The 25,491-nt window shown below is 38.9% G+C and overlaps 1 protein-coding gene across 3 annotated transcripts in view; it reads left to right on the forward strand.

The window, feature by feature from the left end:
* PARVA (parvin alpha) overlaps positions 1–25,491 on the forward strand; it is a 68,484-nt gene that overhangs the window by 22,799 nt on the left and 20,194 nt on the right. For all 3 annotated transcript variants that reach the window (XR_012625392.1, XM_074842035.1, XM_074842036.1), the window contains exons 2-5: positions 20,825–20,914; positions 21,014–21,084; positions 21,712–21,814; positions 23,667–23,807. Coding sequence is in view for 2 of the 3 variants with exons in the window: in XM_074842035.1 (XP_074698136.1) it covers positions 20,825–20,914; positions 21,014–21,084; positions 21,712–21,814; positions 23,667–23,807 (405 nt within the window). In the remaining variant the exon portion in view is untranslated. The remainder of the gene's footprint in view (positions 1–20,824; positions 20,915–21,013; positions 21,085–21,711; positions 21,815–23,666; positions 23,808–25,491) is intronic.

Genomic DNA, 25,491 nt, shown 5'->3' on the forward strand with positions numbered 1-25,491 from the left:
CCACCTCCACTGCCTCCTCTGCTCTTTGGACTTTCTGGATCACTCTGTTTTCTCCCTACTGGCTTGCCTTCTTCCAGGTTATTTTGTTCCTGCATAGCTTTGACGTTTTTCTCCCAGAGACCAGCCACTTGTTAATTTATCTAACAGATAAGAAATTGTGTGTACAATTAACAAAAGCCTTCTTTGGTTGCATTCGCCCTTACCCCTCCCCCCCACCTTTTTTCTTCTAATTCCTGGTGACCCTTCTTTCACTTTTATTACCTTTTAAGAAGTGGCAGGATCAGGCCATTAAGTTGGAGTGAGTTATGAAATACTTAACCCTCTTGTCTCCCTCTGAAACGCCAACCCCACACATACCAGTTACACACAGAGGCTTCTTGCAGAAAATTTTAGAGGGCTTTTTTTGTAGAAAAATGTGACGTGTAAGTGTTTGTCTCTAGCCTGGATTGTGCCATGTGTAAGATACAAGAGGGATAAAACCAGAAAATTAATTTCCTCGCACTCTGAATTCCTTATGTCTCCAGGAGCTCTACTTTTACCATTTTAAAAATGAATTTTGGATAAAAAATACACTACAGGGTTCCACGCTTTATTCAAGGAGTTAAAAGTCTGGAGCTGTGCTTGATGAGCCAGATGGTCTTTAACAGTAACATTGTTCATATTGTTTAGATTATCCTGTTGCAAGTACAGTGCCTCGTTTACCTTTTATGGAAGAAAGTGTGGAAAATTGACCACAGATGTAAGTAACCAAGAATGATGGCTGAGGCAATTCTTACCAGGCCTCCCTCTCTAACACGCCTGATCCTGCAGATAAAAATAAATAGAGAAATGTGAGGCAGCATGAGAAATATCTAGTGTTACCTATTTAAGTGTTTAATTTGAGCTCTGTGAGCTACTAAAATCTTTATTTTCTTAGACTGAGATTTCTTCATATTGAACTGGTTTCAGTCTCACAGTGTAGGCAGCCTGAATGTAGATTTTTATCCAGGTACTAAATAGCACATCATTATATATTCTTTCCATCCTGGTTGAAAAAAGGGGAGTGGGAAGAAGCCAACTACACTGACCTCAAACACTGTTTATGGTCCAAAAATCTTCATGAGAAGATTGGTACCCATTTTGTGCTGTAATGAGACAACACAAACTCCCTATTAATATTGATTTGATTGGTATCAGAAGCAAAGGCTGTGCCAAATTAATTAGAGGTAGCTCATTGTTACTCTAATAATGGACTGCTGAGCTTGTGAAGCATCTTGCAAGACAGTTCCAGATTGAAATAAACTTTTTTAGACAGGTATCTCTTTTGTGCAGTATCTGGAATTGGAAGGCTCAGTGCTTAAACAGAACAAAGAGAAAATGCCACAAATGAAAGCAATAAAGCCCTGTTTTATGAAGTCCTTTTGTCTCCTATCACTTTTCTTTCTCTCCCTCATTTCCTTCCTCTTATTAGGAGCTGCTGTCAAACTGCATTTACTTATGGCAAGTGGTTCCCTTCAGAGCCCCTAAGCTGATATCACTGCATTTGCATGCAGGTGCTACTGTGGTGGAGCACAGCCTCTCGCCTGCCCTTGTCCCCCTGCCCTGGCAAAGCAGAGAGAGCTGTAATTATAAACCAACAGGTTTACCGTGTGAGGGCCCAGAAACTGAAAATCTCCTGTTTGTTCATCAACATGGGTTGGCTGGCTGGTACTCTAACAAGGTGGTAGATTCCTTTGACTATTAAAGGCAACATCTTCCCTTTATTACACTAAGCCTTGATTGATCCAGGAAATATTTTCTTTTGCCCATGCAGTGCTTTCAAAATTAATTCTGACAGTGTTGGTGTCTAGAAACATAGACTGTCAGCTTCTCTTTCTAATAGTTTTTAAAGACCTTTTAAAAAAATTGTCAGGGAAAATTGTTTTACAGGAGTCACAGGAGGTTGGAGATTTTGCTGAGAAGTATGCAATCTAGGATGTAATGTAAAATCAGTGGTTAACACTGGAAACAGACTTTTAAGGCAAGGTTCAAACAGTCAATTTAAAGTGCCACTTAGTGGGCCAGGAGAGAGTTAATAGTCCTTTTCATATTTTTAATACCTGCATTCAAAATATGCTTAATTGGATTGGCAGCATGGGGCACTTTTTCATGGTTTAACTTCTGGTTCTGCTCCCTGCAGGATCTGGAAAACAAGATCTATTGGACATACCAGTTCTGGCTCTGTGCCTGCAGTTGTAGGGTGGGGAAGGGGGAAGCTGTGAAAGCACAGGTGGGGAGGAAGTAGCAGCAGCACCAGAGTAGGAGAGTGGAGAGGTGACAACAAACAAGGGCCTTGGAGGGAGGGATGGACAAGGTGACAGGAGTGTTCAGGAGGTGACCAGCTTGAATCAGGATAAAGTAGGTGAGAGGAGAGTGATGCTTTGAAGAGTTGGTGAAGCTTAGGGTGGGGGACTGCTGCTGAAGTGGACTAAGCCTGTGTCTGGGAGCCAGCAGCCCTTGAGCGCTAATCCTGGTTCTGTTCTGAGCCTGCATGCAAATTCTCTTTTTTTGTCTGTTTTCTTATCCATAAATTATCTGCATCAAAGTGGTGTCATGAGGCTTAAAGTGCCACTGTAGTTCTTAAACGGCAGAGATGTGTTGAACCTTCATTTGTGCCCACAGTTAATAGATGCTTACCTCAGTGACAAATTAAGGTTTTGCCTTCTTCTTCCTGTTAACACTACAGAGCAACCACAGCTATGGAAAAGGATTTGGACACCATCCTGACTACTACAACAGACTTGTTAACTTAATTGCAATTGGGCTGCACAAGTAATAAAGGGCAGGATTTGCCTGACGCCCTGTAGTACTAATGAAAATGGAAATATCTGAAGAAAAACAGAAGCTTTCACGTCCTTGGTTATATCTGGAGACCTAACAGAAAAACTAGGATTAACTTGTTCACAGATGTAATGTTTTGCAGCAGAGTTCTAAAACTGATCCAGATCTGTCAGAGAGATCAGGTTTTATGCTTGAGGTGATCATTCAGCCGGGGAGCCTCACCTGTGTTTTAACTCATTCAGACTAGAAATAAATACTAAGATCAATTAAAGCCTGAATATTTCAGAAAATCGTTTTAAAGCAAGGCTTTCCAAGGATGAACACAGATTGCCATCTAGATTAAGCTGCCAACACATGATTCACAAGACCCCAGAGATTGCCCATTAGATAAAGCAATACTATTGATTGGTGTTAGTACTCTAGAGAAATAAGATGGAAAAGTTCTCATCATCTGGGCAGGACCAGTTGAAGAGAGCACATAGGAAGAACAACAGTGCCACGTCATACAGTCAAGACTGATGTGCAAGTCACTTTGCTTCTGTGGTCATAAAATATCCTACAGAGGCATGTGCTGAAGACACAGCCCTGTAGAATTTAGCTGTGGAGATAGATTTTTATACCTTTAGTCAACGAAGGCATTATTTGTTAAATTTTACAGGAAGAAGGCAAAGAGTGCTTTATCGGTTGCAGCTAACCAATTCAGTAATTCCTAACTTGGTCCCTAGAGGTTAGAGTCAGCATATCTATATCTAGATCTCTACTGTGGTTCTTACAGGCTTGCATCACAAAGGAGACTCTTTCAAGTCAGTGAGACCTTCCTAATCAATCTTTCAAGTGTTGTGATACAGTTCAAATAGACCATAGAAAACATAGGTTTGTGGATCCAGAAACCCAACTAATAATGTTTAGAGAAACTGAAAAGTAGCCTTTTCTGCTAGTTCTCTTCAAAGCAGACTATGAATTCAAGTAGAGCCCTGTAAGACATGCAGGGAAGTGTGAGGTCACCCAGATAGTGACCATCAGATTGCTCCTTGAATGGACCGTGTGCTTTGAACCCTGGCACTTCCATTTCTGGGATTAAAATCCAGATCTCAAAGATGTAGAATAAATGCCAGGTTTACACAGTGGGTTGTAGAGTTAGCTTTTATCTCACCATTCCAGAGTGTGCCCACATAACAGAAGTGCTGTAAACTGTCCAGTTCACTGAATCTTTCATGCAATTCAGTATCAATCTACAGAAGCCCAGAAATAATTCTGCTGGATTTGGAGTTGCCTCAGTGGGAGTTAGTCATTGGTTCTGATCAGCAGGATGGCAGCAAAACAGTAGTGTGTATACTAATGATTTTATCTGAAAAACTAACTGAAAGTTAGGTTACTGAATGTGGAGTCAGAAATAGTCTGTGCATGCGATGGGTGAGAACCCTGTTTTTCTGGTGCCTGTGTGGTATTTTCATTTGTTGCTCTTCATCTGTTTATAAATGTAGGACTCAGAGTACAGCCATGCTGCAGAGGGACTGTGAATAGAGGGAGTGCTCTTTCTCAGCAGGACATGAGCCCTAAGCTCTAACAAGCATTACTTGATTTGTATATCAGACTAAGGTCTTCTGATGAACAGCACTATGTAAATATTAGATACTTTTATTTTTAAAGTGGTGTACCCTACTACTTCTTGTTTCTGACAGATATGCTGGGAATTTCCTTTTTCACAAACAATGCCTGTCTTGGTAAAAGCCTGTTTCCATGACTAAAACTATGATGAGAGCATCAACTTAGTATGGTTCCAGGAATAACCTACACATCAGCTATACTCTGCCAAGAACACAGAGACTGGTTATTGAGATGAATGGTTTTGGTTAATATGCACCACAAAGTAGAAAAAAAGATGCCTATATATTTTCGTTCATAGATAATTATCAAGAAATTGTGTATGGAGAAAAATAATGTATGGTTGGGGAATAGAAATATAAGCCTTGAACTTCCTATCCTGAAAATATAAATCACTGCAAGTTTTAAAGCACTTGCATGACTCATATGCAGAGGTCATAGACCAAATTTGCTGATGGAGGCAGGATGAAACAAATTCGGCTGCATTTTTATGATATTTTTCCTGCTGCTCTTAGCTTTTTATTTACCCAAAGTAATACAATTTTCCAGAGAAGTGTAACAGCTCCAACATATGGAACTGCTATCCAGTTCACTGCTTAGGTGCAAAACTGCATGGGAACAGTGGTGTGTCAATAAATAGCTTACTGCATGTCAGGGAAAGTAGTCTCTCGGGAACCATATTGCCAGCTTGGCAGTATTCTAGAAAAGGAGATCTCAAGGTGGGATTGGTATATTAATGCAGTTTAGTGAATAGGACCCAGGCCTAAAGGAAATCCAACTCAAGTAACATGAAGACTAAATGGAAGACAGAGAGAGAGTAACAAGAAAGAGGGGCTTGTTAATGCACAGGTCTATAAATCAAGGGTTTTTTCCCCTTACTCTAGCACAAATTTTGAGCCAATTTTGGACATCTTGTAAATCAGTACACAGTAGTTTTTCACTTGAGAAACAATATCATAACACTGAGTAAGCTATTTGGTAACCAATTGTGCTGCCTTTACTCTTGCTGAGTAATATTTTTGTGCCACAAGAGAAATCAGCAGGAATTATGATTTAGGTCTGATCTGCATGCTAGCTTTATGTTGCTGAGATTCTGCTGACTTTGAGGTTGTATCTGTATTCTCAGTAGCATTGCTGATGTTTAGATTTCAATCCAGCATAATTTACTTAGAAAATGAGAGGAGAGTAATTCCTGCACTCAGTTTAAATTGTCAGCACATAACAAGTCAACAAGCCTGGCTCCAGGAGAAAGTTTTAGACCTGAGTTTGTCATGATTTAATGGTAGGGAATGAGACTTGCTTGTTAGGAGAGAGGCTGTATTATTGAGTGTTCCAAATGATCTGATTTTGTGTGTATGTACAGTTGTATTATAGTTTTGTTTATGATATATGGCATTAAAAAGTGTGTATATTTATAGCTATAACATCATTCTCTTTCTCCTGTGTGTTTAGGGGAGAAGGTAACAGGTCTGCATGCATTCAGTAACACTTGGAGCTTGCAAGGTGCACTACAAACAATAGTGAAATACTGGGGGAGCTGTTACCCTCAGGATCTTGTCAATGCATTTTTAGCCATTTGTCAGCTATATTATAGGTGAACTGTGTCATGTCAATGGTATTTTATTTTTATCAACAGTCTAATTTTTTGCATTTGCCACCTAGGTCTAGGTGGAATTGCCCATTTTAAATGACGTTTGTCAACATTCACCTGTGTTATTTGGGAAGGACACAGTCCGATAATTTGCATGCATAAAAATATGACTGGTGTCTAACTCCTCCCTTTGCATTACACAGTCTGTTTTGGAATTCTTCACTTCTTGATTTTAGCCCTGGTGAATGGGGAGGGGACGTTAAGTGTCACTCATACCCCCAAAGCCACCCGTGAAATCCCAGATACCAGCCTCATGTCATCCTTTTGAGGACTGGGGAAGGCACGAAGGCAGTTTGGAGATACCTCTTTCCTCACTGCAGTTATACACCAGTAGATGGGCACTGCCAGAAATCTGACCTATAATTTCTTGGTAACTTAACGTTTTATGAGACTCCCAGTTTGTATTGCTCCTGTTTCTGCTTATGTATAACGTATGAGTTCTGTCTTCTCATCTTCCATTTACGTGATTCCTGGCATTTTAAATTCAAGTAGATTAGATTCAGACTTTTTGTAATGAATTTGCATCGTTTTGTGTTCTGCATACTCCTGAAATAGCCTGGGGGAACCTGATAGACACGATTTGTGTGTATCATTTAGAGACATAAGAAAGCATCTGATTGGTTTAATCTTTCTTTTGTTAGCTCTTTCCTATAATTCTAATCACTATTTTACTGTAGCATTACACTGTTGAGGAAAGTATGATTTTTCGAAGGCAGGATGCTTGCCATATTTAGAAGTGGTGGTACTTAAAGGAAAACAGCTTCAAGGTCTTTACAGCAGATTTTCTCCTGCTGATTCTAGTGGTAGCTCAGATCATAGTTTGCAAGGTAGAAATATATCTGACATGTATTTTACCAACAGTAAGTTTAATTCATCCATTTCTGGTATTATTTCCTGACTTCAACAGAATATGATGTAGGTGGCATGCTTCCGTGCAGCACTGAGCTCTACTGCTGAAAAGCAGTTTGTATAAAAGCAGAAATGGATGCTGATACTCCAGTGCATTGTGTATGGCAAAGGAGAAGAAGGACTGATGAGGTTTGGCAGCGTTTATTGCTGTGGTGGTGAGATGCTTGGAGTCTTCTACATGGCTCCTAGGTCTCTGTCACTTTTGCACAGAGCGGAACGAAGGAGACAGAAGCATTAAGGACCTGGCCCTGTAATTTTCCAGTTGAAATCAATCAGTATAAACAGTAAGCCAAATTATCTTCTGATATCAATCAATGCTCTTCTCTTGGCTTTAGTAAGGCTGTGCCATTTGCAGTAGTGGAGAATTAGACTGTTGGTCCCCTCCCAACCTTCCTGATGACTTAACACAATTTTTTAAACATAAAAGTCTTGTTTCAGGTCTGGGTTGTTGGCTTATATGTTTAAATTGGAGCCATGTCAGTCCTCATGTAATCAACACTTTGAAGAAGATCCATGACTGAGGTTAGGTAAAAATGCATTTTTTTTCCTATTACTATCTGGATTTTCTCAGAACCTAGATAATTTTATCCCATTTGCATCAAACATGCAGGTAACTTTAGAATCCTGCATCTGTATTGTTTCTAGGGAAGCAAAATAAAATTACAAATGACAGTAATTGACATTACATGCTTTAATTAAATTTCCTCCTCTGTGAACCAAAACCTTTTAACCAAGTATTGCAGTGCTATTTCTGTATTTATTTGTTACATGGGTTAATGTGCTATGTGGCAGATACGGTATTTATCCATTTTCACAAATTAAGCTATCAGTGTCATGTTGCCTTTGAATTGTTTCCTGTATTGATGGCCAAAACCGCTTGAAAAAGACTTTAGTCCTCCCTGGCTATACTTCTGTTTTTGCAAAGCTGAAAATTGCGGGGTTGAAAGTGAACCCTTAGAACAGTTTGGGAAACTCTAGGCCCAAAGCATCTTACTAATCTGCTGTTTTTTCCCTGCAGTGATCTCTGCTAAGGGAAGGGGGAAGTGCACAGGCTTTTTGAATGATGGTTTTGTTGTTGTTGTTGTTAGATTACAGGAACTAGAAATTAAGTCCCACTTGAATTTATTTTTGTGGCAAGTGAAAACGGATTACAGAGAGTATGATTAGAAATTCCTCTACTGGGTCCCCAAGCTATGCACTTCAGACCTGCTATTGTCAACTTCTCACCATGCTGAGAAAGCAGCTCTGCTTTAGCTAATTTGCAGCTTTCTTACTCTACTGGAACTACACCTATTAGAACAGTTTACCTGGACAAGATCTTTTGGCTACTACTGTAGGTATGAAAATTCATCTTAAAATAGAAAAACTTTAATTTACTATTTTTGTAAAATAGCTATTTCTGTGCATGCAAAAAAGTGCCACTTTATATATAGGTATAAATAACTGCTTATCAAATAGGTTGAATTGATGATGCACATTGCTGTGGCTTCAGACTCTATGAATTTTCATGACATATAATCACGTTCAGCATCTTCCTTGTTGTTTCAAGTGGAGCGTGGTTTTTCTTTAGCTGTACTTACCTCGCAAACAGGATTGACATAATAAAGTATCTGGGACACTTATGGTTCTATTCAGAAATTAAGAAAAGGAAGCTTGGTAAAGAACTCCCAGTTTAGTATTGTCCTGTAATTGAATGCTGTTATTCAGCAGTTCAGCAATCCCGTTTCCCAGTGCCAGAAAGCAATGGGACTCCAGGAGTCAGAACGGGGAGCCCCATTACTACTTGTGAGCACAACATGAAATAGGACTGTTGGCAGGGGAAAGGTGTCTTTAGGAGTGACCCAGTAGCTGCAGACTGATGTGTATCAGATACTCCTTAGAACTGGCGAAGAATGTGGTTTCAGAACAGTGATGAGAGCTCTCTGTCTCTTCCTGCAAGGAATCACATCTGATATGAAACCTGGGGGAAGAACGTTGTGTAGCACAGCTGAGTAACCCTAAACAATAAATACCTCTCAGTTCTCCATACTTGCCTTTTGGCACTGATATTTCAAAATGCAGCTCAGTTGGAAACTAGAAAGGTAACCACTTTCCACGACTTAGAAATGAGCCAGGGATGTGTCACCTCCCTCATCCTGCTCCAAGTTGAAACAGACACTTAAACATTTTACAGCTTGTGAAAAGTTTTAGTCTGTAGAAAACTTCATAGCAATTTGATTTTTAGCCCGAGTAAGTAATTGCTTTAGATTATCTTTTCATTACTGTCTCTCTTTGGAAGGATGCGTAGCCCATAAAACTTTCTTCTTCATTTCTTACCAGCAGTTTATTATTCTTTTGATGGCTCATACCTCTCTTTTCCTCAGTTTTTTAGTTTTTTATATGCTTTGCCTGTTTTAGAGGTTAATCCTCATTCCACATGAGTTTTGCTAATTATTTCAGTAGGGAAGTATTTATAGAGAAAGGAATACTGTGATCAGAGCCTGAATTTGGTAATATCACGTGTGCATCTCAATTCTGGCAACAGGATTCAAGGATTCTGTAGCTTTGGTTGACCAGCCTTTGTTTCACCACCACCACCCCCCTCCCCCACCCCCCCCAAAAAAGAAAAAAAGAATTTCCAATATTGCCATGTCGGTGCCTAGACCTATGCTTTGAGGGGAATTGTGGCTTTATTTAGTTTTAAGGGGAAAAGGTACAAGTTACCTACAGCAGAAACAGATTGCAATTGGTAAAAAAATGTGCTTTACACTTGCTGATTGAGTATTTTGTTCAGTTATATGACTGATAACAAAAGCACACAGTCAAAACTGCATCCTAGCATTCACAATGCAACTTACCAAGCTGCGAAAAGCAGATTTAGTTTCTTTTGCAGATGGTCTATGAGTCTCATGTGGCATCATATTAAATTATATAGGCAGTCAGTCACTTGTTCTGAAGCGATGCTCTGAGCTGAGAGTTGTGATGTGCTTGGACCATTCTGTTGGAAAACAGGCTCTAAAGCTAATACAGCTTCTCTGAAGAACAGCAGCAAAGGGGCCTGCAGAGCTAGGGGCTTCAAACACCTTAAGGACTGCCGTTCTCCCTGTGATGCACTATGAGGGTGACCCAGCGACCCTATGATGGGCTGTGGAGCATTTTGCCCTAAAGGTAGGAGACTAGACTGACTCAGTTATTTTTCATCTTCATTTCTGTGATACTTTAGGAGTATTGTTTTATGACCTTATGTTTTTACAATGGTAGTTAATTTTGTTTTGTAATATTTTGGAGATAAGAATGGGAGTTTATTTTCTTCTTGCCCTTGTCAGACTTCATTTTTCCTGGGTAAAAGAGGAAGAAAATACAGTAGTTTGTTAATTTTGAATGCTATTCATGAAAATATTTCTGCAATGTGAGTGAGATAGAATTAGCTGTTTCATTCTAGCAGTATTTTGTAAGAGTATGTGTTTCTGTTAACTTCAGTTTGGTACAAATTCAGTCCTTAAGTAATACTGGATCCAGTGTGAAAATAGTGATTTTTATCAGCTGAATTTTTTCCAGGGAAAGTTGTCATTTGTAGTGAAAAGCATGCTTAAGATAGCAATTTTGAAATGGGCTATGTGTCATGCAGTAGGTAAGTTTTAACGTTTATGCTTATTAAAATGAAAATTTTGTAGCACTAAACACTTCCTGATAGGAATATTAACAAACTTATTTATGACATCAACAACAGAGTGCTGTAGGTTATTTCTGGGAATCTCTGAATGTGTTAGTGCTATGAAGTAAAACTCATTTAAGGTTATTTACTTGGATGACTGAACTTCAATTTTTGGTGTGTTCACCTATGAAGTAGGACATACAGCCACAGCTACTATTGGTATGAACGTTTTGCATGCTGAAGTTGATACATTGGTAATGACAGCAACCAGGAAATGCATTTAACAGGTAGGAGTTTACACAGCGGAGTTTCCCTTGTCTGGCAGCGCTTGACAGGTGGTAGCAAGTGCTGCTTCGAACCTACAGCTTGTCTGTGACCTCTCAGAAAAGACGGTTGCAGTGCATGTGCAGTTCAGAGCCGAGGGTTTACACTCACAGTGCTGGTGCTTACATTGCTTGCGACTTGTTTACTGATAAGAAACATGTGAACACCATAATCAGATGAACAGCTCAGTAAGGTAATTTTTTTGAGAGAGGGTATTTGGAAGTTGGAGCAGCTGTTTGAGTTTTATAAGGAAATGAGCAAAATCAGGAATGCACAGGACGGTACCAGGCATTGCCTGTGAAGGGCAAAGCACAGGGCTGGATGAAAATCGTTACTACTGGTTATATGAAAAGAAGGGTGCTCTCTTTGCTATTATACAGGTTTGGGAAACGAGACACAGGTATTCCTGTCCATTCTACATCAGCCTAAGTGTAACATTATAGACAGGTTTTTAAGGCTGTATTTCCAAATGCCTAGCTTCCATTTTACAAGTCCAATTTGTGTCTCCAGAAAGGAAACATGTAAATATATCCCTTAATCTAGAATTGTGTCACTTTCTGAGCTGCAGAATGGGGATAATGCTATTTTCTTTTGTTGGTGGGGTGTTAAATGAATTAATTCTGATTAAGGAATTTGAGAACCTAGACTGGAAAGTGTGGTTTTATTTCCTGTGCAAATTGAGAGCTAACTCTGCTTTCCTAAGCCAAACATAGTTTCCAGTTTGTGCTACCAAAGTCCTGTCCTGTCTTGCATCATCATCTTACACTTCTGTGTAAAAGTGTTTTAGCTGTTAACCACAGCCATACTACTGATCACACCACGCTATGATTTATGCCAGCTGACCAAAGTCCTCTCTCTAGTCAGGGATTGCCACAGCCCTAATATATTCCTCTCCATGCCTTGACCCTTCATGCTGTATGACTAAGAACAGGAGGGCTTCCACACATCAGATGTGCATCTTGGTGATCCAAACTCATATGAAATAAGGATGGGGAAACAAGTTTACCTTTTCTATAGTCCTTTCTGTAGCAGTCCAAGTCTGAAGTTTTTCTGTTGTCACACACATTGGTCAAGAGGACCCCAAAGGGTAGTTTACTCTTCAGTATGCTAGACTATGTATTTCTGCCATTTTAAGGTTTTATTTTTCTGCCCTTCACCAAATACAGCCCATTTTCTTTAAGAATGTAGCTGGGTTTCTGCTGATCCAGCCAAAACCACAGCGTAGTTTTTCCATGTTGAAGGCCTGTCTTTAGATCCCAATTCCCAAATTAGATCCTGATTCTGTCCTTGACAAGAAACTTCAATTCCCTAGGACACGATGCAGAGACTTTTAGAAACCATCTGTGTCCTAGGCACAAATATTAAACATAGCAAGAAATTGAAAATCTTTAAAATGGAGTAGAACAAAAGAATTAGATGTTGCAAGTCAATTCTCATTTGTTGTACTGAATCTGAGAACCATGGTTAGATGCTCAAGATTGATGCAGAAGGTAGCAAAGCATGGACTGCAAGCTACCAGTTATGCAAATAAGTAATACATCTGCATATTTGTATCCATTATTATTTTAATTTATTCAAGTCACTCTTGTCCCATCTTCCTTGTGTTTGCTACTTGTCCAGCCTTGGTGTCACCCTCAAACTTTATCTTGATTGACTTTGATACCAAAGAAAGATCTTGAAGCATGAGGAGCTCTCAGAAGATATTAAGGTGGTTTTGGTTTTTCCTTCTGGGATGTAGAAATACTTGGCCACTTACTACAAATCTTCTGATCCTTTGTCACAAAGTCATTCCTTCAAGGTGACCAGATGCTTATATTAAAACACAAGTAGCTCTAGGAACTACAGTTTGAAAATCGTAGCCATGTGTGATACATAAACTAATTTGCAGTCCCTGAAAAAGAACTTTAACTTTCCAGTAAATGTAGTCATTTTTCTAATTCTTCTTCTAAGAAGAAGTCATCTAGATCACTGAGATACAGTGGGTCTGACACTTAATTTTTTCTCCTTCAAAAACAAGGCTTATATACACAAAAAGAAAAGAGCAAGAAATTCAGGAAATCCTCAGCTTGCTACTAGTGTGCCCTCACATTCCTAAGAACTATTTTTGGGTTTCCTCTTAGGAATAGCTAGAACTTGTTGAGCTGGGAAAGACTTCTTGGAACAGATCTTTGGTTTTGTCTTTTCTGCATGAGCGCCTCTTGTTGATGTTGGAATGACTACTATTAGCTGGTTGGTGATTCAGAGAACAAGGCAAGTCAGTCCTATAAAATCAGCTTCTCCACTCCACAATATTTGGAAAAAATGGTTGCAGCAAGCTGGTGAACATATAGGATTAACAATTGCCTCCACTTGCTTTGGGTTAGGACTATGCCAAGAGGTCTATCTGACTCTCTTCTGGATGTTGCTACTGCAGATTTGGTATAACCAAATACGAAAATATTGGTGAGGAAGATACAAATAGCTCTCCCTTCTGTCTCCATATACCCCCCAAGCGCTCCATGCAGTTCTGAGATATCTCAATAAATCAGTTCTGAGATCTCTCAGTAAACATCTCAATAAATAGGAGATCTTAGCTGTCAAAGGATTTGTTTCAATAAAATATTTTTCATTATGCAGACCAGCTAACAACCTGTAGGTATCTTTTGCACAAAGACCCTAGCAACGTTATCTGAGGCCGTTTGAAGAGTTGTCAGGCTGGGATCAGATTCAGTGCATCACATTTTGATAAGGACTTGAAATGGTCACAGCATTTCTCATATGCATGGTTTGTTCTTCATTGGAGGAAAAAACCTGTCATTTGAACTCCTGTTTGTATTTGTTCCCAACACTGACTTTTGGTTTTTTTTCAGTTCACTCCTATAGGGTGACAGGCTTTCCAAAACATCTGCAGATACTGCTTATGTATTTTAAAAGATGTGTTGAGAGATATGTTGAAGGAATGAATGGAATGACTGGCATCTGTGTTAGCTTGACACTACACCACTTACTACCTCTTAGAAACTACAGGAAAATTCTGGGAAAGAACCTTCATCCCAAATGAAATGTGAAAGCATGTAAGGCTTGATGAAGCTACTTGTGACATGGTGAAGAAAATCACATGTACTCTTTAAAAGGACTGTTTGCTCCCTGTTTTGTTGTTGTTTTTTACCTACTCAGACCAGAGATCTGTCAATCTATGGAGGGTAATTTTTCCCTGCTAATTGCAAAAAAGAAAGGAACAGCAATGAGGTACTTCAGAGTAGCTTTGGACTTTAAAGAAAGTTCAAGGCAATAAGCATTTAATTTGTATTGCATACATGAAAATTAAATTATAGCGCTTCTCACATTCTTTTTTGTGAACACCATTTCTCCCGTTCTTTTTGTGTGTATGCCATGTTTGGTTTAATGGAGAAATGAGAAAAGAAAATAGATTCTTTTTTGGAGACTGGGTACTAATGCAGTAACATTAAAGGCAGGCACATTGTTGTCAGCCAGTTTGCATATTTATTTACTTTTACAAATGGTTGGCTTGGAGTCAGCAGTTAATGGAATGAGAATGATGTTCCTGTACAGATCATTTCCTGAGAAACATTTTCAATTACAAACATATCTCTGCTTTTCTTTCCTCATTTGTTATGTCTTGGAGAATAAATGGGGAGTAGCATTTACAACTTAAGGTTTATGTTCTGAAGACAATTTTAACAATGATCCCCACATAAAAAGGCCCCTTTGTAGTTGCAGACATATGTTTATGATGTTTTGTGCTGTGAATATCAAATTTCTGGTGGACGCTGTGTCACACTCTGCAAACTTGTAAACATCTATAAATCCATTGGATCATTTTAGTACCATGTGTAATGCAGATTTATTGTCTTTTGTGTGGATTTCTTTTGTTTTGGAGTTAAAGCTGAGCTGCCAGAATCCATATTGGATGAATTATGTATTCAAGAAAATTAGGCAGTACCATTTTAGATTAATATTTTCTTTTCCCTTTGTGGACTTATAAGATGCACACACACAAGCATTAGAAAATAACATTTTGGATGGATGACCCAGAAAGCAGTTGCATAAGTTTGCTTGACTAAATAGTGTCATTCTGTAAAAGCTTAAACTAGGACTTTTTGAAAATGGTTTTGCTGTTTTTTCCTCTCATTCTCTGACCATCTTAGGTTATTTGAATCTCTCTTCACATTTATCAGTACAAATTCAGAATTACTCCACTGGAATTATATCAGGGTATACAACTGGAGTATGTGAGGAGGAATAGGAATCACACTGAGCCAGTGAGCTTGTATAAATCAGCATAAATCCACTGAAATCTGTGTGGATACAGTCATTTACACTCAAGTCTGCATTGCAGACTATCAAGTCAGTAGCAGTAAAGCTGCTCTTGTGCGCAACTGGTTACAAAAGCAAGACATCAAGATCATGAGCATTTATCAGAAATTTGCACCCACCCAGTAAAGACAATATGAAACCAAAACGAATTCATCTAAATTTATCTCAGCTATAATTGAGTGAATAGTTCTATCTTACACAAGAGCAGTAAAGACATTTCTTATTGAAAATCAGCGTTTTTCTGACTGGCTGTAACTTATGGCTACATACATAAACATATGTAGCATAAGCAAGCATGTTTGAATATGGGTGTGTATACAAATATCCAGTGTTACTCTGGCAATATGATGTCTGTAGCTAGCCTTCCAAGTTGTGCTTGTTCCAGGAAAGTGTAGCTTAAGATAGAGACATGGCATGTAAAGCTACTGTCTACCATGGTAATTTACAATATCAGGTAGTTTGTCCTTTGACTTTTTATAGAAAGATTAAACTCTTGGAGTCATGTGACTGTCAACAAATCTCAGCTTCCACAAAGAAAACCCCCACAACCCAAAACAAAGTCTTTGCAAGCTTAAAAATGGGAGAGAAGACCTTGAATGGAAAACTCTTACATTAAAGAAAGAAAGGCAGTTAAAGAACTGCAAAAGTGTGTATGTATATATTTATGTAGGTGTGTATGCATGTATTTAAATCTCCTGGTTTTGAAAGATTGAGGTTAGAAATGTTGTGTCACTGTGCTCCTCCAACATTAGGGTTCAGTTCTAGTTAGTCACAGACTTTCAGAATCTGCCTGTTAGTGTTGTAGCACTTGAGTAATTTTAGTTTTGTAAGTACGGAATCAATTATATGGAAAGACATGGCTGTAGCACTCAGAGGAGAGACCAGTTAACACTACATCTTGCTGTATTTATTTTATGATTCATTGGATAGATATGCTAAAATACGTCTAAACCACAGAGAGTGCATTGGGTGATGTGGCATTTCTGAGCTCAGTTAAATAATAGGATGCGTTTTATTCAAATCAGAATAACATTAAGCCCTGAATACTAAACAGGGGAGCAAAAAGCCTTCAGCACACAAAATAAACAAGTAAAAAACCCAAATGAAACTGTCTAATAAATACAATGTGGAGCAACAGGCTGCATGTACTGGAGGAATTAAGCCAATTTAAACCGTATGGGCAGTACTCCACTTTCATAGAATCATCGAATCATTTAGGTCAGATGTGCTCGGCATCCAACGGTTTCAATGGCAGTTGGATGCATGCATCAAAGGGCAAAGTCTGGCTCGGAGCACCCGCATGGATTTGATAGCATAGGTTTATGACCCTGTAATCCTAGAGCATCTAAACCAGTAAGAACTCTATCCAGCTTAAAATAGCTGCTGTAGTTGCTGTTGATACAAGATTGTGGGCTCCCCAGCTCTGGGGCCAAATTTGGTGCTGGCATGGTAGGAGGAAGTCTGTTGACAGCTGATAGCAGTGGAGTTGCACTTGATGACATCATAACAAATTTGACATGTGAAGCTGAATCAGAAGTCTGAGCAGAAGTGTCCTTTCCTTATCCAGAGTTAAAACGGACTTTCACATAGAGATTTGTCTGGCCCATGTGTAACTTGCTTTTAAGGGTCTTCCTTTAAAAGTACATTCCACCCCCAGTTCCACTCAGCCTGGTGACTGTAAAAAAACCCATGAAGGACTGGATTTTCCTCTCATGTCCAAAAGGATAAAGTCCCTAATCATGCCAATATAAGCATGATGAAAACAAGCCCCATGGCAGCCAGCACACCAGGCTGTATCTGGGCTGCAGCAGAGGGTGGGAACAGAAGGGTGTTCTTCAATCCAGCTGCGGGGTTGTCCAGTGGCCAAGCTGTCAAGCAGACAACTCTGTGGATACTGCCCTTCAGAGGAACTGCCATGGGTCCCAGTGCACTGATCTGGCTCCTGGCAACTGGTGTGGTATAAATGACCTGCTGCAGCTATGTCCCCTCTTCCCTTCCTGGGTCTATACACTGTAAGACTCAGAGTGGAGGTCTTGCTGATGCTCCAAATCATTCCTCAAAGTATTTCAAGAAATGAGATTATTTTAATCTCAGCTGCTGCAGAAATTGTCCCAAACCTGTCTGCTTTGTTTTTATTGAAATACTAAATTGCTGAAGTGATTTTCATGAAAATTAATTATAACAAATTAATGAAAAGCAGCTGAAAAATGGATTCTTCTGCTGAAACTGTGGTATGCAAACTCTTAACCTCAATCACATTTTTGTGGTTCCTCTATAAACACCTAAGTATAATAGTGGTTTGTCATGGAACGTTTTTGATAGAAATTCTTAGAAAGTGAGGCTATACTACATAATACATTTTCTCTCCCTTTATGTACAGCTTGATATAATTCATGTGTTCTTACCTGCTCCTTTTAGTAGTCTTATTAATCTGTTGTTAAATCTTTTCTCTTTAGCATTGGGAAAGAAATGAAAAAGATGCTATCAGGCTCGGGGTTTCTCTATCATGTTTTCTGCATGTAGGGGACAGGAGGGCAGGAGGAGTCTTTATTATAGGACGAATACAAACCTTGGGCATGGGTTGTGCACTGCAGAATGCTGAGGAGGAGCTGTCCTCTCTGGCAAACTGGATCCATCTGGGATCTTTGGGTCATCCAGAGGTGGGTTGGGTAGGTTCTGCATGTGGCTTGGGCAGGTGTGAAAAATACAGGTGATTCGAGTGACCTGCTTGGGGGAACAAAACCACCATTTGTGTATACCTGTGTACAGCAAAGTAGGACTTAGGCCCTGCTGTACAACAAATACAACACTTGCAATGCGTTCTGGAACAGATCAATGTATTAGTTTTTCATGTATATTTATTATTATTTTATTTGTATTTTATGTTCCCTTTCTATGCAAAGATACGGCATTTTTTTGTTTGCTTTCTCTTATTTTCAGAAACTCTGATAATATGATGAAGGTTGTGTTATTAAAAGTAGAATTCAATAGTTGTGCACAGTGGAGGACAAATATGTGGGGAGGTTCTGTGGGCCTTGTAAAGAATGCCTTAAAACATTCAGCCTTGAAAGGTCCACTCAGTCTCCCTGGAGAAGTGTCAGCAAGCTCTGCCAGTGGGTCCGTCCCTGGAGAGAGGAGCCAAAATCTTTCCCTCCTGTCCTTCACTAGGAAAATGAGCTGAGTGGTTCCTTCAGTGTGTCTTGCTCAAGCAGAGCATCCAGCCCTTCGGGATGGGAGAGATCAGTGGAGCCAGTTGGCTTGAACGGATTTTATTTACTATGCTCCCTCTTGGGATTGATGTGAAAAAAGCGTTTGCTTCCTAGGAACCTTTGTGTGGAAGTCATCCATGCACTAAACATTTCAGAACAGAAAGACCTCCACATGGAAGTTTTCTATCCACTGACATTTTTATGCCCATAACCATTTTGAACCAAAATTAAAATCAAAGAGGTTAATAAAACCAGCAATGATTTTCTCTAAGGAGTGCTAGCAGTTCAAAAATTGCCATTAAGTGTAAACAGTTCCTGAGATTGTACATGCTAGACCAAATTCATCTTTTCTATAACTCCTCAGAACTCAATGAAGTTACATGAGGGATTAATTTGGTCCATTGCTCTCAGCCATCAATTTTAGAGGATATACAACAATCGAGGGAACTATTATTGTCAACATTATTTTACAACTTTTTAGAGCTCCTCAGTATTTGTATTTTACAGATACATAAGCAGGGTGAATGTATGGAGTGAAGTTAGTGTTTCAGTATTGAAGGCAGTGGATTTTTCAAAGTTATTTCTGTACAATTAAAAGTAATAAGCATTCTACCAGCCTTATTGGTATGAATCTCACATAGATGCCTGAATACAGCTACACACACTCTTGAAATGTGCACAGGCATTTCATCTGGCAGAGCACAAAACATTTCACAAAGCACAGAAAATATTTGGAAAGTCTTAAGTACTGTTATCACACCAACTGACTAATTATCTCAGTGTTCATGTGAAACTTAGCTATACTTACTACACACAGGAAGTTAAGGCAGAAAGGTAAAACTGTTTTACAAAAGCTAACTTACAAGGCAGTCGTGTGGACAGGAACAAAGCACAAGGTCCCTTTCTACTTTTCTGTTTTCTCCAAACCTAAATTGTTTCTGTAATAGTCAAAAGAAACTGAGGAAAGCTTCAGGTAGTAAATCTGAAATGTTAGATGGTAAATCTGCATCTGCATATAAATCATACATTTTAGTTCATGTCAGAAGGTGTACATACCTGAATCTTTAGGACACGTGCAGAATGGTTGAATGAAGTTATTTAAGTTTAAACTCTGACTGGAACAGTTGTATTGTTGTTGTAACCAGTTCTATTAAAGGTCTGTACACTGGAAAACAAGTGGTCAAAACAACATTACTTACTTGTCATTCATAAGACAGCGAGACTCTTTCCTGGTTTGGTAAATCAGGTTTGCACTGATTTCTTGGTTACAAAGCAAGATACAAACTTGTCTGATCACCAGAGTGGGTTCTCTCCCTGCACAGTGCTTTGTGTTCTTCCATAGTGGTGGAATTAGTGTATTGGCTTGTTTGTATTTATTCTGTTATGGAAGCATGTTTGGGCAGTGAAGGAAGGGTTTTGTCTTTGCAGCCTATTAAAGTTTGGGTCACCCAGAGGAATGAATGAAGTTGCTCTGAACTGTACCAGGTACAGAACCTGTACAGCACAGAACTAGTGGCAGGGCTGCTTTTACACTTCTCTGGATCTCTCTGCTCCTGTGTTCTCAGACCATGTATTATAAGAACATTGATTTTTGCAGTGTTAGGGGACTTTGGCTGAGCAAGAACTCGTCCATATTTCCTGACAACTGTGGGCATCTCCAAACTGTGGGATCTTGGATTACTTCCCCATTCCTGTGTCCATATTCTTTCTCAACCTATGTCTGAACTCTGCACAAAGGCAGTACTTTTGCGGGTTCATCATCTTACACCTGTGTCCTGCTGCCATGGTTTCTGCTAAAGAAAGCCCAAGAACACAGGCCAGAAGCATCCCACAGTCTGCTCTAGTTGGTCTCTGACCTGAACAACAGAGGTAGCCGTGTGCTGCGACTGCACCTTCAGTCCTAAATAGTTTATCAGTCTGGCAGCTCCTGTGTGGTGGATATATAGCGAGATCTAGCTCTTCTGAAGTATCTAAACTTGAAGCATCTCCAGAGCAAGGGTGACACAGCTGAGAGCAGTAATCATTTCCCTCAGCTAAAATGATTCATTAGTGTTAAAATGTCAAAACTATTAAAATGCAAGGGAACCTTTTAAAATTTGAGGACAATGGGCCTTATCCTGGAAAAGATTTGAGGAAATTGCATTGATTCCAGTCCCATTATCCATGAAAAATCTACTCATGCAAGTAAAGGTTTGTTGGCTGGGCCTCCCGTATTTGTTAGCTATGTTTTATTGCTGTAATTACACCTAGTGGCTTATCTAATAGAGTCATGTTCTTATAAAGAAATTAAGACAATTAATGCTACTTTTAGCAAGAGTGAAATAGTAAGTAAAATTGAATTGAAATTTGACCAAGCTCTCCTTTTTTATTTCCTAGTATCTGAATTACAGGAAGAAGGAATAAATGCCATTAACTTACCTCTCAGTCCAATTCCATTCGAACTAGACCCTGAGGACACTATGCTAGGTAATTCACAACAATTTTACATCTCAACATAAAAGCTTGATGTAAAATAAAGTGTCATGCCTGTAATAGTTTCTAATATCTTTCTTTTAAACCTTCCAGAGGAAAATGAAGTACGAACAATGGTTGATCCAAATTCAAGAAATGACCCAAAATTACAAGAACTAATGAAGGTAATGAAAAGCATGTAAACACTTTCAGGAAAGTGAAACTATTTTTAAATCTATCCCTGCCTCTTTCATTTGAGCACTTCAAAGCACTGTTTAGATATTAATTAAATGAAACCACGGGGTGCATACATCCCAGTGAAATGGACAGGTCATTTGTTGCAGTATCTTGTTCTAGATACGGCACAGAAATACTTAAGAATTTGGATTAAAATCCTGAGTTCAGATTCTTAGTCCCATCCCACCCCCAATCTAAGATCACACTGACTTCCCTCATAGTCTTTGTGATTCTTGGGGTTAGAACTTTAGCAGAAAGTTTCATTATAACTGAATTCAGCACCTTTTGCTTCACAGTAAATGTTAAAATACTACTGACAGATTTCACTCCAGAAAGCACTGCATCAATCCAGTATTTGTCTAGACCTTGTGGTGCATTGACACAGACACCTTAAAAGAATCCTTCCTAAGTCCTTCCTATTTTCTTCTGATGGTCTTTCAGACTGATTGTATTTTGAGCCATTGCAGCTTTGGTATTCTTTCTGCTAAATAGTTTCATCATTGTACAAAATGACATGTGTTTTAAATTGCAAATGAATAGTGTATAATACTGCCAAATTTGTGTTTCCCATATAGGTATTAATTGACTGGATTAATGATGTGTTGGTAGGAGAGAGGATTATTGTGAAAGATTTGGCTGAAGACCTGTATGATGGACAAGTATTGCAGAAATTATTTGGTAAGAAAAAATATATGTGCATGCTGTTGGGGCACTTTGTCAGTAAGTAGATCACTTGTTCCTACTTAGAAGCCTTGGTATCATCTTACATTTATGCCACAAAGTGATATAAAAATAGCATTGTATTATGAAACCCTTGAGCAATAGGCTGTGTGCACAATCCTTATAGCTACAGTGCAATGTGTGGTGCTCTGTAGTTGATGAGAACAGCATAAAGCCTACCTGGGGTGCTAGAGAGGGAGGGTTCTTGTCTTGGCAGCAGTATACACTCCAATTAAATTTATTATCTGCATATGTGCTGTACAAACTTAACCGTGTTACAAGTGGAAAGTAAGTTTGAAGGCAGGGGTATTTTCAGTACAACGGTGGATGTTTTTAATCTCTGCTGGTTCCATACTGTAGTTTATTCACATCGCGAAGTTCCTCTGGAAAGTTGGAATTTCTTTCTGATTTGATGTCTGGCTTTTAATGTTACTGAGGTAAATGGTACCCGGTGGACTGCAAACTGAGCTTCAGCTGAGAAACAGATAGAGAAAAGAAACTGCTAATGCAGAGCTGGCATATGCTCTTTTAACTGTTGGCTTGGAAGCCATTTTCTTAGTTATTACAGCTCATAAAGTCTCCAGTAAATTTCTTTTCAGTATCTTAAATGAATCTTGAAACATCATGTGAGCACTTCTAATAAAGACTACACAGACTATTCCCTTCTATGAATGGTTAAGCTATTTAATATATTGTGATGGACTGGATATGCCCCAGACTGAGCAATTTGATTCTCATGGGCAGACCTCCAGTGGCTTCACCCAAAACCCCAAAAATGCATATCAGATACAGCCTGACTCTAAATGTGTGTATACTGATCCAGCACTTATTGATTTCAGTGGAATCTTTTCCATTACTCTTAATTCCTTATGGGTCAGGTCTCTGCTAACTAAAGACTTTGGTCTTGTTGTGAGACTGTGCACAGACTGATTTCTGTGGAGGCACAAGAAACCTGTATCTCTTAATTATCTCTTAAGAAGATACTTTCCATTGTCTCTTAATAAGATATTCTTTCATAGAAGTAAATTGATAGGTGACCAAGCATTTTGTTTCTGGTGTTATTATCAGGGAGATTTTACTGCTAAATGTTCTTTGCTTACTATTTAATGGTAAACATAAGCCATGTATGTAATACACCTAGCAATCTGTACTAATTATTAACAAACCAATTCAAAGTATTTTAAAATCTACTGCAAATTTTGCTACTGCAAATTCTGCTGTAGTTTCATAGAAAGAAATTGCTCAAGGTTTTAGTTGTTTTCATACCTCCAGAAATACTTGTTTGCATTTTTTGGGTGCATCTGCCACCTCTATGAATATGGTGTCACATCACTTTTATCACAAACGGACCGAGTAAAATTTTTAAATCTCCTGACTCTGAGGGAGAAGCTATGAGGCTGAGACTGCTGAAACAAATCTTCTTAAAGTTAGTATCTGTTTCCTAGGCTGCTGTACAACACACTTGCATACAGAATACCCTTTATCCAGTAGCAACAGAAGTAATGAGCCTTACTTTCGAGTCTTGTGTTCCCTAAAGGGAGTTGCAGCAAATATTTGTTAGCCAGTAGTGTGGCTTTCATTAATACATGGCCTTTTCCTTGGCAATGGGTAAATAAAGCGAAAATGTGAACTGTATCTTTAGGAGCTCAGAAGTGTAGGGGGAAAGTGGTTCTGGAAGGAAAACCAGATAATTTTAAATCTAGGAAGTCTTAATATCTCTTGAATGTACATCTGGGTGCATGTAATGTCTTTGTGTTCTTCATGGAGTTGACAATGGTTTTTCTTGTTTTTTCTTCTATTATCACTTCAGAGAAACTTGAAAGTGAGAAGCTGAATGTTGCTGAAGTTACTCAGTCTGAAATTGCTCAGAAACAGAAGCTACAGACAGTGCTTGAGAAGATCAATGAAACCCTTAAACTCCCCCCCAGAAGCATTAAATGGAACGTTGACTGTAAGTTGTGTGTTTTCTATGCTGTTCTCATTTGTTGACAGCCCAGAGTTTGTAGCTACTATCTGGAATTCTGAAATATCCAGCGATAAGGGAAGGCTGTATTTATGGTAGGAGCTGCTCTGCAGGGCACTTCCAGATGTGGTACGCTCTACCCTCTTTACTGGTGCTCAACCTCCAACTTAAATAAACTGTCTTTTCAGAGTCTGTCAAAGTATGGTATTTCTGCTCTTAAGTTCATGCATGCAAGCTTAAATTTTGTGTTACTCGGTTTGTTGAAACAGCTGAGTACCTCCATAAATGTAGGAGATAGAAGGAGAGTTAGGTCCTAGGACTCTTTGTCTGTGTAAAATTTGCAATATGAATAATATTTCTGATCATTTAAGCCTAAATCTGAACCACTGATTTGATTACAAAATTCTCATCAAGATTAGGACTCCACTCTTCCTGTTTTATTGTATTAAAATGAACATAGTAATATCTAATAGAAATGCCCTCAGTGGCCCAACACAAGACATTTTAGTGCATATGTGTTGCAGAAAGCAGGTTATCATCAGTTTTAGAAAATAAGGCCTCTTAATCTGTTTTAAGTTTGGTATCCAGAATCATTTCACACTGGTGAATACCTTGACCAGTATATAGCAGTTTCCCTGTCTCCTATACCTGTCTTGAGCTGAGCTGTTTTGTATCCTGTTCCATTCACAATAAATTAGTGAGAGGGAGAGAAATAGCTCAAGGGAGGAAGAGTGAACATTAGGCATCTCTGACTTTCCCCTTTGTGTGGTTCCACTGAGTTTTCTGTCCCCATCTCTCTTCAGTATCTCCCCAGGTTTTTTCCATTCTCTGTTAAGCAGCTGGAGGCAGGGTGTTTGGAGTGGCCTGACAATTTAACTTCTAGTTTTAATTTAATGTTTTACATGTGTTTTAGAGCTAAAGTAGAGATAGACAGCAGCAGCTGGAGCCAGCTGTCGCACACACCGGTGCTAGGCAGACAGACATCTTTCTAGTGTTTGGCTAAAGCACCTCATCCGTGACCACTGGCACCCCTGCAAAATTTGACAGCAATACCACGTTTTATATGAATGGGTATCTCCACGACATAGTTGAGACTTGCATTGGAAGATAATGAGGAAGGATATTTTAGTGAATCTGACCCTGCTTTACCAATGAAGTAAGGTAGTAGTTATTGGTTAATTCAAGTACAAAAAACATTACTGTAGCTATCAAAGGTCATTCCTAAGCTTACTCTGGGGAAGACTCTAAATGCTAAAACAAAATAGAAGAATAAGAAAGGCAACAATAATTGGAAATTATTCATTTTCATGCCAATGGTTTGATATTTGATTAGGGATTTCCTACAGTATGGCTTTTGATATCTTGTAAGTCATGTTAGTGTTAACTACCCATATGAAACCTGCTGTGAAAAAGGTTCAATAACAAGAACTATAACAACTTCATGAGGAATGTTTGAGTCATTGAGTTTAGTAAGTTACTGCTTAAGGCTTCTGCCAAAATAGGCTCGTTTATCATCCTGCAGACATTGTGACACTTAAAAATGAATAAGTGCATGTTATGAGTACAAAAATATCTTTCTGATAGTCCATAAATCCTTACTGAAATAAAGGGAATAGAGGAAAGGAGAATGCAGAGACAGCACTGCTGTATATGAAATCTGGCTTTTGAATTA

The sequence above is a fragment of the Strix aluco genome, chromosome 16, assembly GCF_031877795.1.
Source record: "Strix aluco isolate bStrAlu1 chromosome 16, bStrAlu1.hap1, whole genome shotgun sequence".
Classification (NCBI taxonomy): Eukaryota; Metazoa; Chordata; class Aves; order Strigiformes; family Strigidae; genus Strix; species Strix aluco.